General features: G+C 41.0%; 1 protein-coding gene across 2 annotated transcripts in view; it reads right to left on the reverse strand.

Annotated features, from left to right (window-relative positions):
- LOC102112642 (metalloprotease TIKI1-like) overlaps window positions 1-12889 on the reverse strand; it is a 79016-nt gene that overhangs the window by 11719 nt on the left and 54408 nt on the right. For both annotated transcript variants that reach the window (XM_088054198.1, XM_014259640.2), the window contains exon 4: window positions 12652-12826. In XM_088054198.1, the coding sequence (XP_087910324.1) occupies window positions 12652-12826 (175 nt within the window). The remainder of the gene's footprint in view (window positions 1-12651; window positions 12827-12889) is intronic.

Here is a 12889-nt window from a genome sequence, read left to right on the forward strand (position 1 = left end):
TATCAGGCCATTGTGGATTACTTGAGGAAATAAGAGATCAAGTTTGGACACCCCTGTTCAAGAGCAGCAGTGAGTCTACGACTGGTGGTGATGCAAAGAAGGTCAGAATCTGGTCACATTTTAACAAACTCATAATGACACGGAGCTGTTGCTCAATATCACTAACAATTTTTAAATTATTAAGACTAATCCAACTGCAAAGAAAAGAAAATCACCCTAAAAAAAAGCCAATGACTTAGACCAACCTCTTTCATTTCTTCATTATATGCCACTGGGGCAAGACTTGACTTCAGCCATGTTGATAAATGGACTTACTTTTAGACAGACTTATATAGTTCTACCCTAATTCTGTGATTTACATTTCTGTTCATTCTCAGACAGATGTGGTGGCTGGTAAGATTGTATTTTGGCATCACAGTGAATAAATGACTACTCAAAGGCTGTAGGAGCTTTCCTGACTGGATGCTCTGCTCAAAGAATGTCTTCCAACATCACTTTAACATATCATCAGACCAGGCTGCTGAGAAGCAGAAGAAAAAGAGAACAAAGAGAGAGCAAAGAGCTTGCACACTTCATCAGTTCCAGCTAGATCCAGCTTTCATAAAACATTTCTTAATTTAACAGCCCACATAAATTAAAATTGGCCTTTGGCAAATTACTCATTAGAGTGATCCCTTGCTTCTGTAGCTGTACACAGCTGTATACCATGCTAAAACTGTTAAATCCAGAAAAACAGTTTTATACTGTTCATACATGGCAATAGAACCAACAGAATAATTCTAGCAGCCAGGGAGAGCAAGAAGTTATAAAGAGAATTCTAACAGTGCTGAGAATATCAGGAGAATAAACATAAGGGATTCGTGACTTTTTATTCTAAAAGGGGCTGGATGAATTGGAGCACAAAAATTCTATTTTCTCATGCAAAGTGCTTATGATGTACCAGCTTAAGACATGAGTTGGATGGTACCATTTGAGCACATGAACTTTCCCCCAGAGCCTTAGAGCATAAACCAATCTAGGTCAAATCTTTTATCTGAATGCTGCAATACACACCCATTGGGTACCATATTTTCTCACACAGTAATTGGATTTTGCCCCACTTCCTCAGATTAAATTTTGTCTTCAGGAGTAAAGCTTATGTACCATTATGCTGACCTAACCTAATACTGTTGGTAACTGCTGCTTCGTAATGGCTCAGCTCCAGGTACAATTAACCAAGAATTCTCTCATGTCAGCAAAAAAGATCAGTTGCAACAGGGAACAGAAATTACTGCAATGAAATATTGCAATTGAGTAACATTAGCTACTGTAAAACAAACACCAGGTATATAAGATGCTAGACCTAGTTTCCACCTCTCACCTTTTAACACAGAGGAGAGAGAGGTATGTGCAAAGGGAAGGGGAGAGGGATCCATTTCTCCTTCCCCACCTCAACACAGCAGAGGAAGGGGTGCTTCCAATAGGTGATCCAATCCTTGTAAATGACAGGGAGGTAAGACAACTTGGACTTGTAGAGAAGCTCCTCTCAACTGACAAGAATAGAGGCAGTATATATTTCAAGTTCAGATGAGGCATTCACCTCATGCAGGCAATGACATGTGGGCCAAATCCCATCTTCAGAAGTGAAAACAGTGCCAAGTCTCCAAACTCGTATTTTCCTAATCTGAATCTTTCAGGAGGAAATGGACAAGGCATAAAGATAAGCAATCTATAGGGCAGTATATGGTCTTAAAATAATTTTCCTTAGGCAAGTTTAAGAGCTTACAGTTCTATGCATTTCAAGAGTGAGCTACTGAATAGCTGCTCACACCACACCATTAAACATACTACTACTCCATCAATCTTCAGTCATCCTTGCTCAGAGCAGTGATTTAGAGCAGAATGTAGGAAATCACTGTAGCACATGGATGAATCCCATTTCAGTCAGTCATCCTGCTTGAGTGATTTTCTGTAGCTGGGCTCTTTATTTTTAATTTAATTTAATGCAGTGATAAGAATATCTTTTTTATCACAGTTATCTGTACACAGTTTCATAGAGTGCCTTTGCTCATTGTTGCCAAGGCAATGAGTTATGTCTGCACATGAGAGAAAAATGATGTGCTAATACTGTGCCAAAGAGAACAGACTAAATGAATGTGTAAAACAGATGCATACAAATACAAAGAGGCACATGATATTAGATTGTTCATGAGACATGATCAATCAGGAGCCGCTCAGGCTAGGTATGTAAAGGGTGAAGTGATGCAGTATGCGCTATCCAAAAAGTGTGCCATTCACGCTCCGCAAGACAGAGCTTGTTTGTGGCCCAGAGGATCTACAGGTACAACTAAGTGAGATGCTAAATTTAAAAAGGCAGAAGGGTGAGGGTTTGAGGTACAGGATCCCACCAGGAACCTCTCTAGAGTCAGAACTTTTGACTAATTACTGGGGACAACCACAAAGAGTACTCGCTGGTACTCTTGCTGAGACATCAGATTGCCAAAAACGACGGTAAGAAACACAAGAAAGATTCACTCTCCAAGATTCACTGCTCCAAAATCAAGCAGCTATTGCTGCAAGGGGGACTTAGATGATAAGTCACGTGACAGGGTGCAGGCCTCTTTCACCTGTTTTCTGTTTCAGCCTAACACACTTGAATGCTCCCCAAAAGAAAGGCCCTGGGCCCTGTCCTATCAGAAAGCCTGCTCTTTTCTTTCTGTACATAGCCCTGCATTATCCTCACACCACTAGGTGAAGAGATGCATCCAAGAGGTCAATTTACTCTGGCAGGGGGTGGGGAGTCATGAATCTTTATTCTTCTGTGTTCAAGCTCAAAGAGAAACTAAGAAGCTGTTGTGTGGACCAGCTCAGCCATGCACTCTACTGGAGAGTAAATAAGACCCAGGCCTTTAATCTGCACTGAAAGGAGATGGCACGCAGGGACCACAACAGGCAATATGCTCAAAGAACAACGCAGTTTGACCAATGTGCACTTGCAGACTCGACCACGCATTGTGTGCTTCTGAGCTTCCCCAGCAGCCATACCCAATCCTGCAGAACACGGGCTGCTACTGCTGCCCTGAAACCTGTGTCTCCTGATTGCAGCTTTTACTGTCAGCACATGCAGAGCTGCCTCTAAAACCCCGTCAGATTAGGGAAGTTTTTATCTAGATGACTGTGGCTTTCAGAAGAGATTGCTGAACCCAAATTTGAGCCATTGTGAGTCTGAAATATTTCTGTGTCTAGCGAAAGGAACTAGGAAATATTGCAAAACAAAGGTTCTGTTTCCATTGCTAAATTTTAATTTTTCACAGAAACCAAATCTGCAAGACTCATGAAAACTATACTCCTCTCTGAATTTCAATAAAATTGACTATTCCAAGCAGATAAATAAAGTTCTTTGACCTCTTAGAGTTATGTAAAAGGAAACCCCCAAGTATACATAATTCAGTGCTTTCTTCAGTAGGAAAATGGCACTTCCCATCCACCCCAAAAACATGTCAAGACCTCACCATTTACAAACATCCCAAGACAATGAATCACTGGACATACATGTAAGGACACCAAACTGTTTGTTAGGAAACCTGATCTTGACTGCTGACTTCCAAGATGTTGTGGGAACAGCTAAAGCACGGAATTATAGCACTGCAATCACAAAACAGCACAAATTAGTCCAGCCACTGGGGACATCATAAAGCTGGATGTTTATTTGGACTGCAAGCACTCAAATGGACTTTTGGTGCCAGATACCCTATGGGTCATTAAAACAAATATTTTCAAGAAAGTTTTAGAGGTATGGATCTTACAATTATTAGAAACTTCCTGGAAATGCCTATGGCAATTATCAAATGCTTTCATTCTTCATAACTTTGCCTTTAACAGAAACACAGTTATACTTTTTAAGTACACACCAGCATGCAGAACTTGGAGTAATTTTAACCCAGCTAGTACAATTAGGGAGGAAACAAGCTAGACAAAATATTTATTATGCTCCAAAGCAAAAGAAGGAAAGCAGGTGATGTGATCAATTAAATTACAAATCAGTTTCCTTCATATATATTCTTTCTGCACACACTTTTCAAGAGTAAGACACTGTTTTCAAGCATGAGTACGATGTACCCAGGTGTAGTGAGCTCTCTCTTCACATCTCCCAGAATCAGGAGGAGGAAAATTTGCACAGTTACCTTAGATAATCCAAGCAACATATGGAAAAAAGGGATCAGTCGTAAGTGGCTGGAATTCCAAATTTGGCATTTAAGTGCATCAAATGCAAAACATGTAATACCAAATCCAGTAAATTCTTGTTTCTTACAGTATTTCCAAGTCCAGAAAAGTCCACATACCAGACAAAAAACAAAGGACAAAGAGCTTGGTACTCTCACGAATTTAATACTGCAGGAAGAGGGAAATGACAAAAATTGAAGGGAATGAGGTGCACCACTGATGCTGTAAGTCAGTCTGAAGAACCCCTGAATTCACAATAGGCGTAGGGGTATAAGGATGTTGCATTAAAATAATTCTGCAGGCTTGCAGGTCAAATCCCATACAAACAGGCCTCCCATGCCCTCCTGTATTTTTCAGACTGCAGACCTCCAAACAAAATTCTTTCTGTGATTACCTACAAGATGAAATATTAATGAAATATTACTCCATAAACTTTGAACCCAAGGTTTTATCCTACTGAGATAAGTGTTTGCACACAAAAACATAATTTTCTGGAAATCTTTTATTAGTACAAAACCTTAGTGCATCATACTTCACTACTCTCGAACCAAACAGGAGAATCTGCTGGGCACAACTGAAGAAAAGTGGTGTTCTCCATGCCCAAGAAAGTACTTTCTCTTGAAAAGACTTAAAGAGTGCCTCAAACTTGAATTCACTCCGGAGGAAAAAATATGATCTTCCATTTCTTCAAAAGTGATGTGGTTTGCTAATCAACTCACCTATGTAACTTCTCAAAGTAGCAGACCCTGGGAAAAATGGTCTAATACCGTGGAAAAGAAACATGTGGAGTTACAATCTGCATGAGCCAAAATGAAGGCTTTTTTTTTGTAAACGATAAGAAGATCGTTTACAAAACAGAATTCATCTACTGTTTCTGCTGAAAATTAGGGCTCTTAAATGTAAGATGCGAGCATTTTTTATCCCAGGGATTCCCATTTTTAGCTTTAGGCAAAGTCAAACATCCTGGCAATCTCCAAAATTGAAGCTAGAAAAAGATTTTTCACTGATTATAAGAGCAAATTTATGACTAAATCAACACAAAAGATATGTTTATATGACCATATTGCTTGTTTTGTAAAAAAATTAGTTAAGAGAAACAGCTTACATTCAGGCAGCCTTACCTACTGTGTACTGGGTATCCAAAACTCTCTTTACTGAGAGTTTTCCACTGATAAAGCCTTAGGTAATGAGACAAGAAGACCCTCACAGAGGGTCTGACTATGCTAGCAGTTGTTACGTCACAGTAAAGGAAGAAGGAATTACCAGTGTCATATCTGAGCTACAGTACTCACAGCCACCTCTGCTACTGGACCTGCTTCCGTTACAAACAATTCCTTCCTTTCCAGCAAAAAAAGTTAAGGACTTGAAATTCCCCTAGCTCAAAACACATATTACATCACAAGTTTTCCTACTTTAACTGCCCAGTAAAGGCAGTAATGGGTAAACCCAACACTGATAAGACTGTCATTACCTGAGCAGAAACAGTACAAGTTTTTGGCCTGGCTGATTTTGACAGCTGCACTAATATATTAGAACAGAGGTTACTGCCTCTAATGGAGAAAGGCGAAGCTTTTTTCATTTCAGTGTCAGAGATGTCAGGAGTAGTGCCCTTCATGTGAACCCTGGGGCGCTGGATGTGGGTCCTGCCTCCACACAACATTATCTTTCCCCTTCAGGGGTTGTTGTTCTAATAAACCCTGTCATTAGCATTCTGAAGACTCAAAGAGGCTACTAAGGAAAACAGTCTCAAAGCTGCTGGGTTGTATCTGGCATTCTCAGATTACAGAGGTACAGGCACACCTTCAGGCATTCAGCCTTTCCTCCCACCCAAGGAAGTTAAAATACTGTTGCATTCCAGAGACAGAGGCATGCAGGCAATCAGCAAAGCCTTTGAGCCCAGGGAGTAGTGACATGGCCCCACAAGACTCATTTAATCTGTTTTTTAAATCTATTTTATCACTATGTTCTTCCTGCCCCTCCCCCCAGCTTTTTTTTGACCCTTCTAGAATCCACAAATACTCACCTTCTTATAGACTTTTCATGAGTTATTCATTAAAAATTTCAGATCTTTTACATAAGGCATAGGAAGTCTACATTCCCTGTGCAGCCCATATCTCCAATTCCAAATGCACTGATGGCAGCTTCAAATTTTCCATGGTGGATTCTGAATTCCCACCACATTTCAAAGTGATATCTCATTTCCCTGAGCAACTTTCATATTCCCATGGCAGGTTTTTGTTTGGCTTTGTTTTATGGGTATAAACAGTCATACAAGCTGGACAGAGACATCCTGGGCTTGGCACTGTTGACAGGTCCTTTCTCCCATCTTTTCTTACCCCGAGACAATAAATATTGCTCCTCTTGCATAATTTCACATCTAAATTCATCTGGAATCTAAAGATTCCAGGTGAAACAGAAAATGTCAAGAAGACTGAACAGCTCTACATGAAAATAGCATCACCTAACACATCACTCAGAGTTATGATTTGATTTTTTTTTATTATTATTTTTTTAATAGCATAAGGATTGATGGAAAAGTGTTTAGACATGCCTATGGATCCAACACATGTGGCACCTAAGGCTCACACAAAACTGACTTCTCACATCACAAGGATTGCCTCAAAACCTAGAGAAGCTGAAAGAAGCCATTTGGTGGACTACAGCAGACTGGGGTAACCACTGGTGGTAACACATTCTGTCTGGGAAAAAAAAAAACCACTCATTCCCCAGAGGTTTGACTCCATACAGTCTGACTAATGCCAAATAAACACATTTGTTATTTCCTTTAGTAATTAGAAGAAATGGCAGCTGAAGAAGTTCTCACCAACATCCTTTTTTTCTTTGTGTGAATGGTGGCTTACCAACATCCAATATACTTTTAAAGCCTCAGAATGATGTTTTTTCCAGGAGCAAAAAGGAAAAATAGCTCTATGAGAAAAAGGAATTTTCCAGCGTTCTCAAGATTAAGAAGACCAGCTTTTGAGGTTGTCAAATCAGCCAGTCTCTCTCACTGAAGTCAGTAATTTCTTCCAGAGGGATATAAGGAATCTTAGATCCCTCTGTACCTCTTATTCATGAACTGACACTTTGGAGTTTCTCTACTGTTCAAAGAGGCATAAGAGACGAGAGGGAATTTTAACTTGGCTTCTAGAAACCTGGCTTCACCAGAGGTCTTGTCTGTCAAAATAAAGTCAGGATCTCAAGCCACTAAGTATGCTTCCTCCAACATAATAAATTCCCAATGCTTTTTTTCCCTCTCTTATTCTTCAGCCCTTTCAACAGAAACCATAAGCTAAAGAAATAAAACTGAATAAAATGACCATGGTCAAGCAAAACCCATTTTGAGTTGAATCTGGTTAGAAACATCAAGGGGAACATGGAATGCCTCTAACTAGCACATCAGCAGTAAAACGTAGACAAGATAAATATAATCTAAGCACTGAAAGGGGCAGAAGACCCGATGACAAAGAATGCAGAAAAGGCCAAGTATTAAATGTCTTTGTTCCCTTATTTAGTGGTAAACCAGCCTTCAGGAATCCTGAGTTCCTATGACTACGGGGAAAATCCAGGGCAAAGAAGGTTCACTACAGGTGGAGAAGGATCAGGTTAAGGAACATTCAAATAGACCAACCATGTTCAAGTCCCCACAGGATGCATCCAGAGAAACTGTGAGCTTGCTTAATGTCACTAGAAGCCACTCTCAGTTACCTTCAAAAGGTCATGGCAAGTGGGGAAGGTCCCTGAGGACTGAAAGAAAGCAAGTATAACTCTTGTCTTCAAGAAGGGCAGGAAGAAGGATCTGGGGAATTATAAACTGCTCAGCCACACCTCTGTTCCTGGGGGAGGTGATGAGGCAAATTAGCCTGTAAACTATTTCCAAGTGTGTCAGGGATAAGCAAATGGTTGGGAGTGGTCAGTATGGATTTATGATGAGGGGAAACTTGGTTCATAAAGCTTAGCAAATCAAGTTCTGCACCTGGGCAGGAATAGCTCCAGGCACCACAACAGGCTGAGCACCAACTGGCTGAAGACTAGTTTGGCAGAAAAATATGTGGCATCTTGGTGGTCATCAAGTAGGCCTTAAGCCAGCAATGTGTCCTTGTGGCAAAGGCAGCCAATGGCCTCCTGGGCTGTGTGAGGAGAAGTGTGGCTAGCAGACTGAGGGGGGTGATTCTTCCCTGCTCCTCAGCCCTGGTAATATATATCTGGGTCCATCCAGTGTCCAGCTCTGAGCTCCCCAGTTCAAAAGAGATGAGGACACACTGGAGAGAATGCTGCAAAGAGCCACAAAGATGATGAAACAATTAGAAGATACGTCATACTAGGAGAGGCTGAGACTATTTTGCCTGGACAAGAGAAGGCTTGGGGGCCATAACTTATGCATAAATACCTGATAGGAGGTTGCAAAATGGACTGAGCAGAACTTTTCCCCATGAAAGGACAAGAGGCAATGGACAAAAATTGATACATAGTAAGTACCACTTAAACATAAGAAAAAGCATCTTTAGTGATGAAACACTAGAAGAGATTACTCAAGGAGAGTCCAGTCCTAGGAAAACTGCTCTCTATATGATCCTGCTCTGAGCAGAGGGATGAATCAGACAACTTCCAGAGCCCTATGTCAGTATCAACTATCCCTTGACTCTGGGAAGGCTTAGCCAGCATGCAGCACCTGGTAGCTTAGACAAGTGGTAAAACTCTCCACAGTAAAGCAGGACAATGCAGTTCTCGCTACATCAGTGTTCCCTTCCTAGACAAACCAGAAACCTACAGCATTACCTGGCCAGCTGCAGAATCACGTGTGCCATCACTTACACTGGCTTAGCATCCAGATCCTGACTGTGCCACACAAGAATTCAGAGAAATTAAAAATGCATATGGGAGGAAGACTGCTGGTGAAAGATTATCTCTGGCTTTCTTCACAAGTTCCACCGCTGGGAACAGGGAGTAGGCCTAGCTTGTAACCCTGGTGTGCCATACGTAAAGGCCTGTCCACAATTAAGATAAATATTTACTGAACATAGAGGAATGCTGCTGGCATTGCCAGCTCTCTCTTCCCATGCTTTCCTCTAATTCCCTCAAAGAGATTTATTGTGGCTTGAAATTTTCCTTGTTTGCACTCTAGCCAAAAGCAAAGTGTTTTGGATCTTTTCAGCAAAATCTGTTATTTTTAAACAGATTTCCACTTTGGTGCAAATTACTTCCAAACAAAATTAGCTCTGACTGTGAAGCATTTTTGATCAAATATAGGGAAAGTTTGCCTGATTGATTTTTAAAAAGGCATAAAATGTGCTGAATTTAATGATCAAATTGATTATGGCCCAAATTACCATACATAATACACACATATGTAAGAAGTCAACGTCTGTAGCCATGCAGCTCTATCACAACCTAAAAAGACAGGAGACTACTTTTGCACAATGTATTATACATCTCTAAATCCCATCAATCCAGTAAGATCATAAAATAAATCAGTATTTTCTGATTTTCCTCCATTTAAAATAAAAATACCAAGAGTATTTCAAGTAACAAGAGAAGGTATATGTAATCCCACAGTCACCCACAAACCATGATCTTGTATGCATGTAACTGATGATAAAAAGTTGTTTTTTCAATGGTGTTTTATTAATGGAAAAATTGAAGTTTCCTTACAAAAAGCCTAGCTTTTTAAAAAATAAATATAGGAAAAAAATCTGGAAAGAAAACAACTGAAAATCTTCTCTCCCTTTTTCTAACTGGGAGACCCTTAAATATCCTACAACCATTTGAATACAACCTTGTCCTGCAGTTTATAAGCTACTGCTAGGAGATACTTTCTTCACTGGTGGTCAGAAAATGGCAAATCACCATACAGTCATGATTTTTTCCACTCCTATAACTTTTTTCTTCTCTTTTCCTGCTGCTCATTCTAAACTGCCTTGTATGAACACTTTCTTGGAACCTTTTCATAGTAATTAACAGCAGTACAATTCAAAGCAATGCATAAAACTGATCACAAGATATTTGTTCATCTTCACTGCTTGCTGGCATAAAAATAACTCTTCCACATAATTATCTATCACGTACAGCAATCTGCATAAGCAAAAGGCTGAATTAGCTTGCTGGAAAACAATGAAAGACTGCTTTCATAATTGTAATATGCATGCAGGAAACCTCAGAAATCTGTAGAAATTGATCTGTTTTCTGCAATATATCCTATGATGCTACTTCTCGATTAGATGCTTAATAAGAAACAAATGAAACAAACAAAACAAATATGCAAACAAACAAAAACCCACCAAAAAATCTCATGCAGTCAAACAAGGGCGTAATCAAGAATTGTGCTGGGAAATGTTGGAGGCTGGCACTATCCTTTGAACAGAACTATTTGGAAGAGCAGATGAGAACAGAAGACAGACTGGTATCAAAGCCAGAGAGTAATTAGAGACAATTTCAAAATCTGTCCAAAGTCCCCAGAGAAGACAGGGAAGCTGTCTGGGTTCAAAAGTATGATGGAAAATCATGAAAAGAGCACACCGGGTGCTTGGAGATCAAGCCATGTACACATAGGCTGAAGATCAAGGGCATTAATTTAGGCACAAGGCTGCAGCACAGAAATGTTGGCAATAAGGACACGGAAAAGGGGTAACCAGGAAAATAAAAGGAAAAAGAAATGCAAGATTACAGGAAGCCTGGGAAAGGTTTTTAGTACTGTCATGAAAGCTGAGAACAAGAATGCGGAGAAATTAAGGACAGGGATCTGTCCTGGTCCTGCTGTGCTTCTGGACTCTGGGGCAGTGCTGTGCGCACCAGTGACAATGGAGACAGTCTGGGGCAGAAGGGCAGGAACAGAAAGACATTGATGGGAGGGGAAACAGACGTCACAAAACCATCTAAAGACATGTGATTTGCAGCAGCTGGGATTTAGAATGTGTGCAAGGAGGGGAAGGAAGCTTTCTCCTGTCAAAGGATCTTGGTTCTGGGTCATGTCAGAATGACACAAATGTCTGCTTACACAGGCTGCTCATCACTCAAGCTGTGATGCAGTAACCAAAGCCCAAATATCTGCAACTGGCCTCCTGATGGAAGAGTAGCTGCCTGCAACAGACTCAGCTTGGACTTGTGGCTGGCATATGCTTTTGTGAGAAACATCAGTGCAGCAGGTTCAAACGTGGTCAGAACTTCAGCAGTGGAGTGTGGCAACACCCTGGTCTCAGCCTACAGAAAGACATGACCAGAACCTACACAATCAGGGCCCGCTTCACTGTTCTTTGTGACAGCAAGTTGCACAGAGCAGTGATACTAGGAAGACTGCAGGTTACAATCTTCACACATATCTGAACAAACATGGTCAGCCACCTTTCCTGACATTCCAGCTCTCACACACTGGGTCCTTGTTATGCTAAGCTTGTAAGCACAACTCCCTGCTGAAAGTACAGAAATTCTCACAGACTCTGAATACAAATGCTTTTAGTGTTTAAATAAATATTTTCCTTGCCTTGTCTAGATCTTTCATCCTCACTAAAGCAGCACTGAGACTGGAAAACCACACATGGATGCTGACACCAGTCCCAGTTTTCCCACTTTCCCAAAGGCCATATGGCTTATGGCGGAGGGGAAGCGATACTTCTCTGGGAATTAGCACCTGTCTTTTCTAACACTGATCCTAACTTCTTCCTTTCCCTGGAGCTAGAACAAAAGATGGGAATCATGGCAAAACAATCATGTTCATACCTTCCATCCAGCCCTACTCTGAAGTGTAGATGCTAACCTTACTGAGTTGGATGTGCTGCTGGATGTGCCTGTAGAGTCCTGCTGACAGCTAAGAGGCAGAAAATGGAGTAGGTTTTCCCCAGCTGGGCCCACTGTGCTGCTACAAAATAGCAGGAGACACAACTTCCTTGTGGAAGTGCAGTGAAGGAGGTAAGGAGCTGCAGCAAGAAATGAAAGGCAAAACTGAAAGGCTTTGCTTCTTCCCTTGCATTTACTGAGTCCCTTAGATTCACACAATTTGGCATATTCTTCTTTTGAACATGTCCTTGAAAAGCTCCTTCAAGCACTGGTGCAGCCTCAGACATGCTGCCTTACACCTCAGCTCCCTATTGCTCCTATCCTCTTGCATTTCTTGCCCAGACAATAAACACATGTGTTTGTCTATGACCTGTTCCTCCTGTGCATGCACTGTAGTATCTTTGTAGTATCTTTTCTGCATACAACAAATATGTCTGTAATTAACAGATATTGCAGTAAGTACATGCACTGTGAGCTCTTTGCACACTGAAGAAAAACAGTCTTCTACACTGAAAGGTTTTCTTACTAGGGTTCAGCTGTCAGGGAAAAGCTGAGTTTCATGTCCACCATGGTAAAAATACTGACCCCTCTTTAAACCGATGCAAGCATTTGCAAAATGTTTCTGAAGGACGAAGGATGAGTTCAGATTGAATAGCCACAATGACCACAGTCACATACCAGCTCCAAATGCAAAGAAGAAACTCTTGTCTGGGTGCTCCTCCAGCAGGTCCTTCACCCTCCTGCCCATTCGCTCATTCCGCTTGTAGATGAGCTCCTGCCGGAAGTAGCTGTCTATTTCTTGGGCAGTAATGCGTTCATGGGCTGGAAGTGTAGCATTAATGAAATTTGGGACCTAAGGTAGAAAAAAAATTGTCCTCATGAAAGGGGAATTTATTTCACAGCCAGCCATCATGCA

Source organism: Pseudopodoces humilis, chromosome 4 (assembly GCF_049639895.1).
Source record: "Pseudopodoces humilis isolate 2021_Gansu_Grassland_sample_001 chromosome 4, ASM4963989v1, whole genome shotgun sequence".
Taxonomy (NCBI): domain Eukaryota; kingdom Metazoa; phylum Chordata; class Aves; order Passeriformes; family Paridae; genus Pseudopodoces; species Pseudopodoces humilis.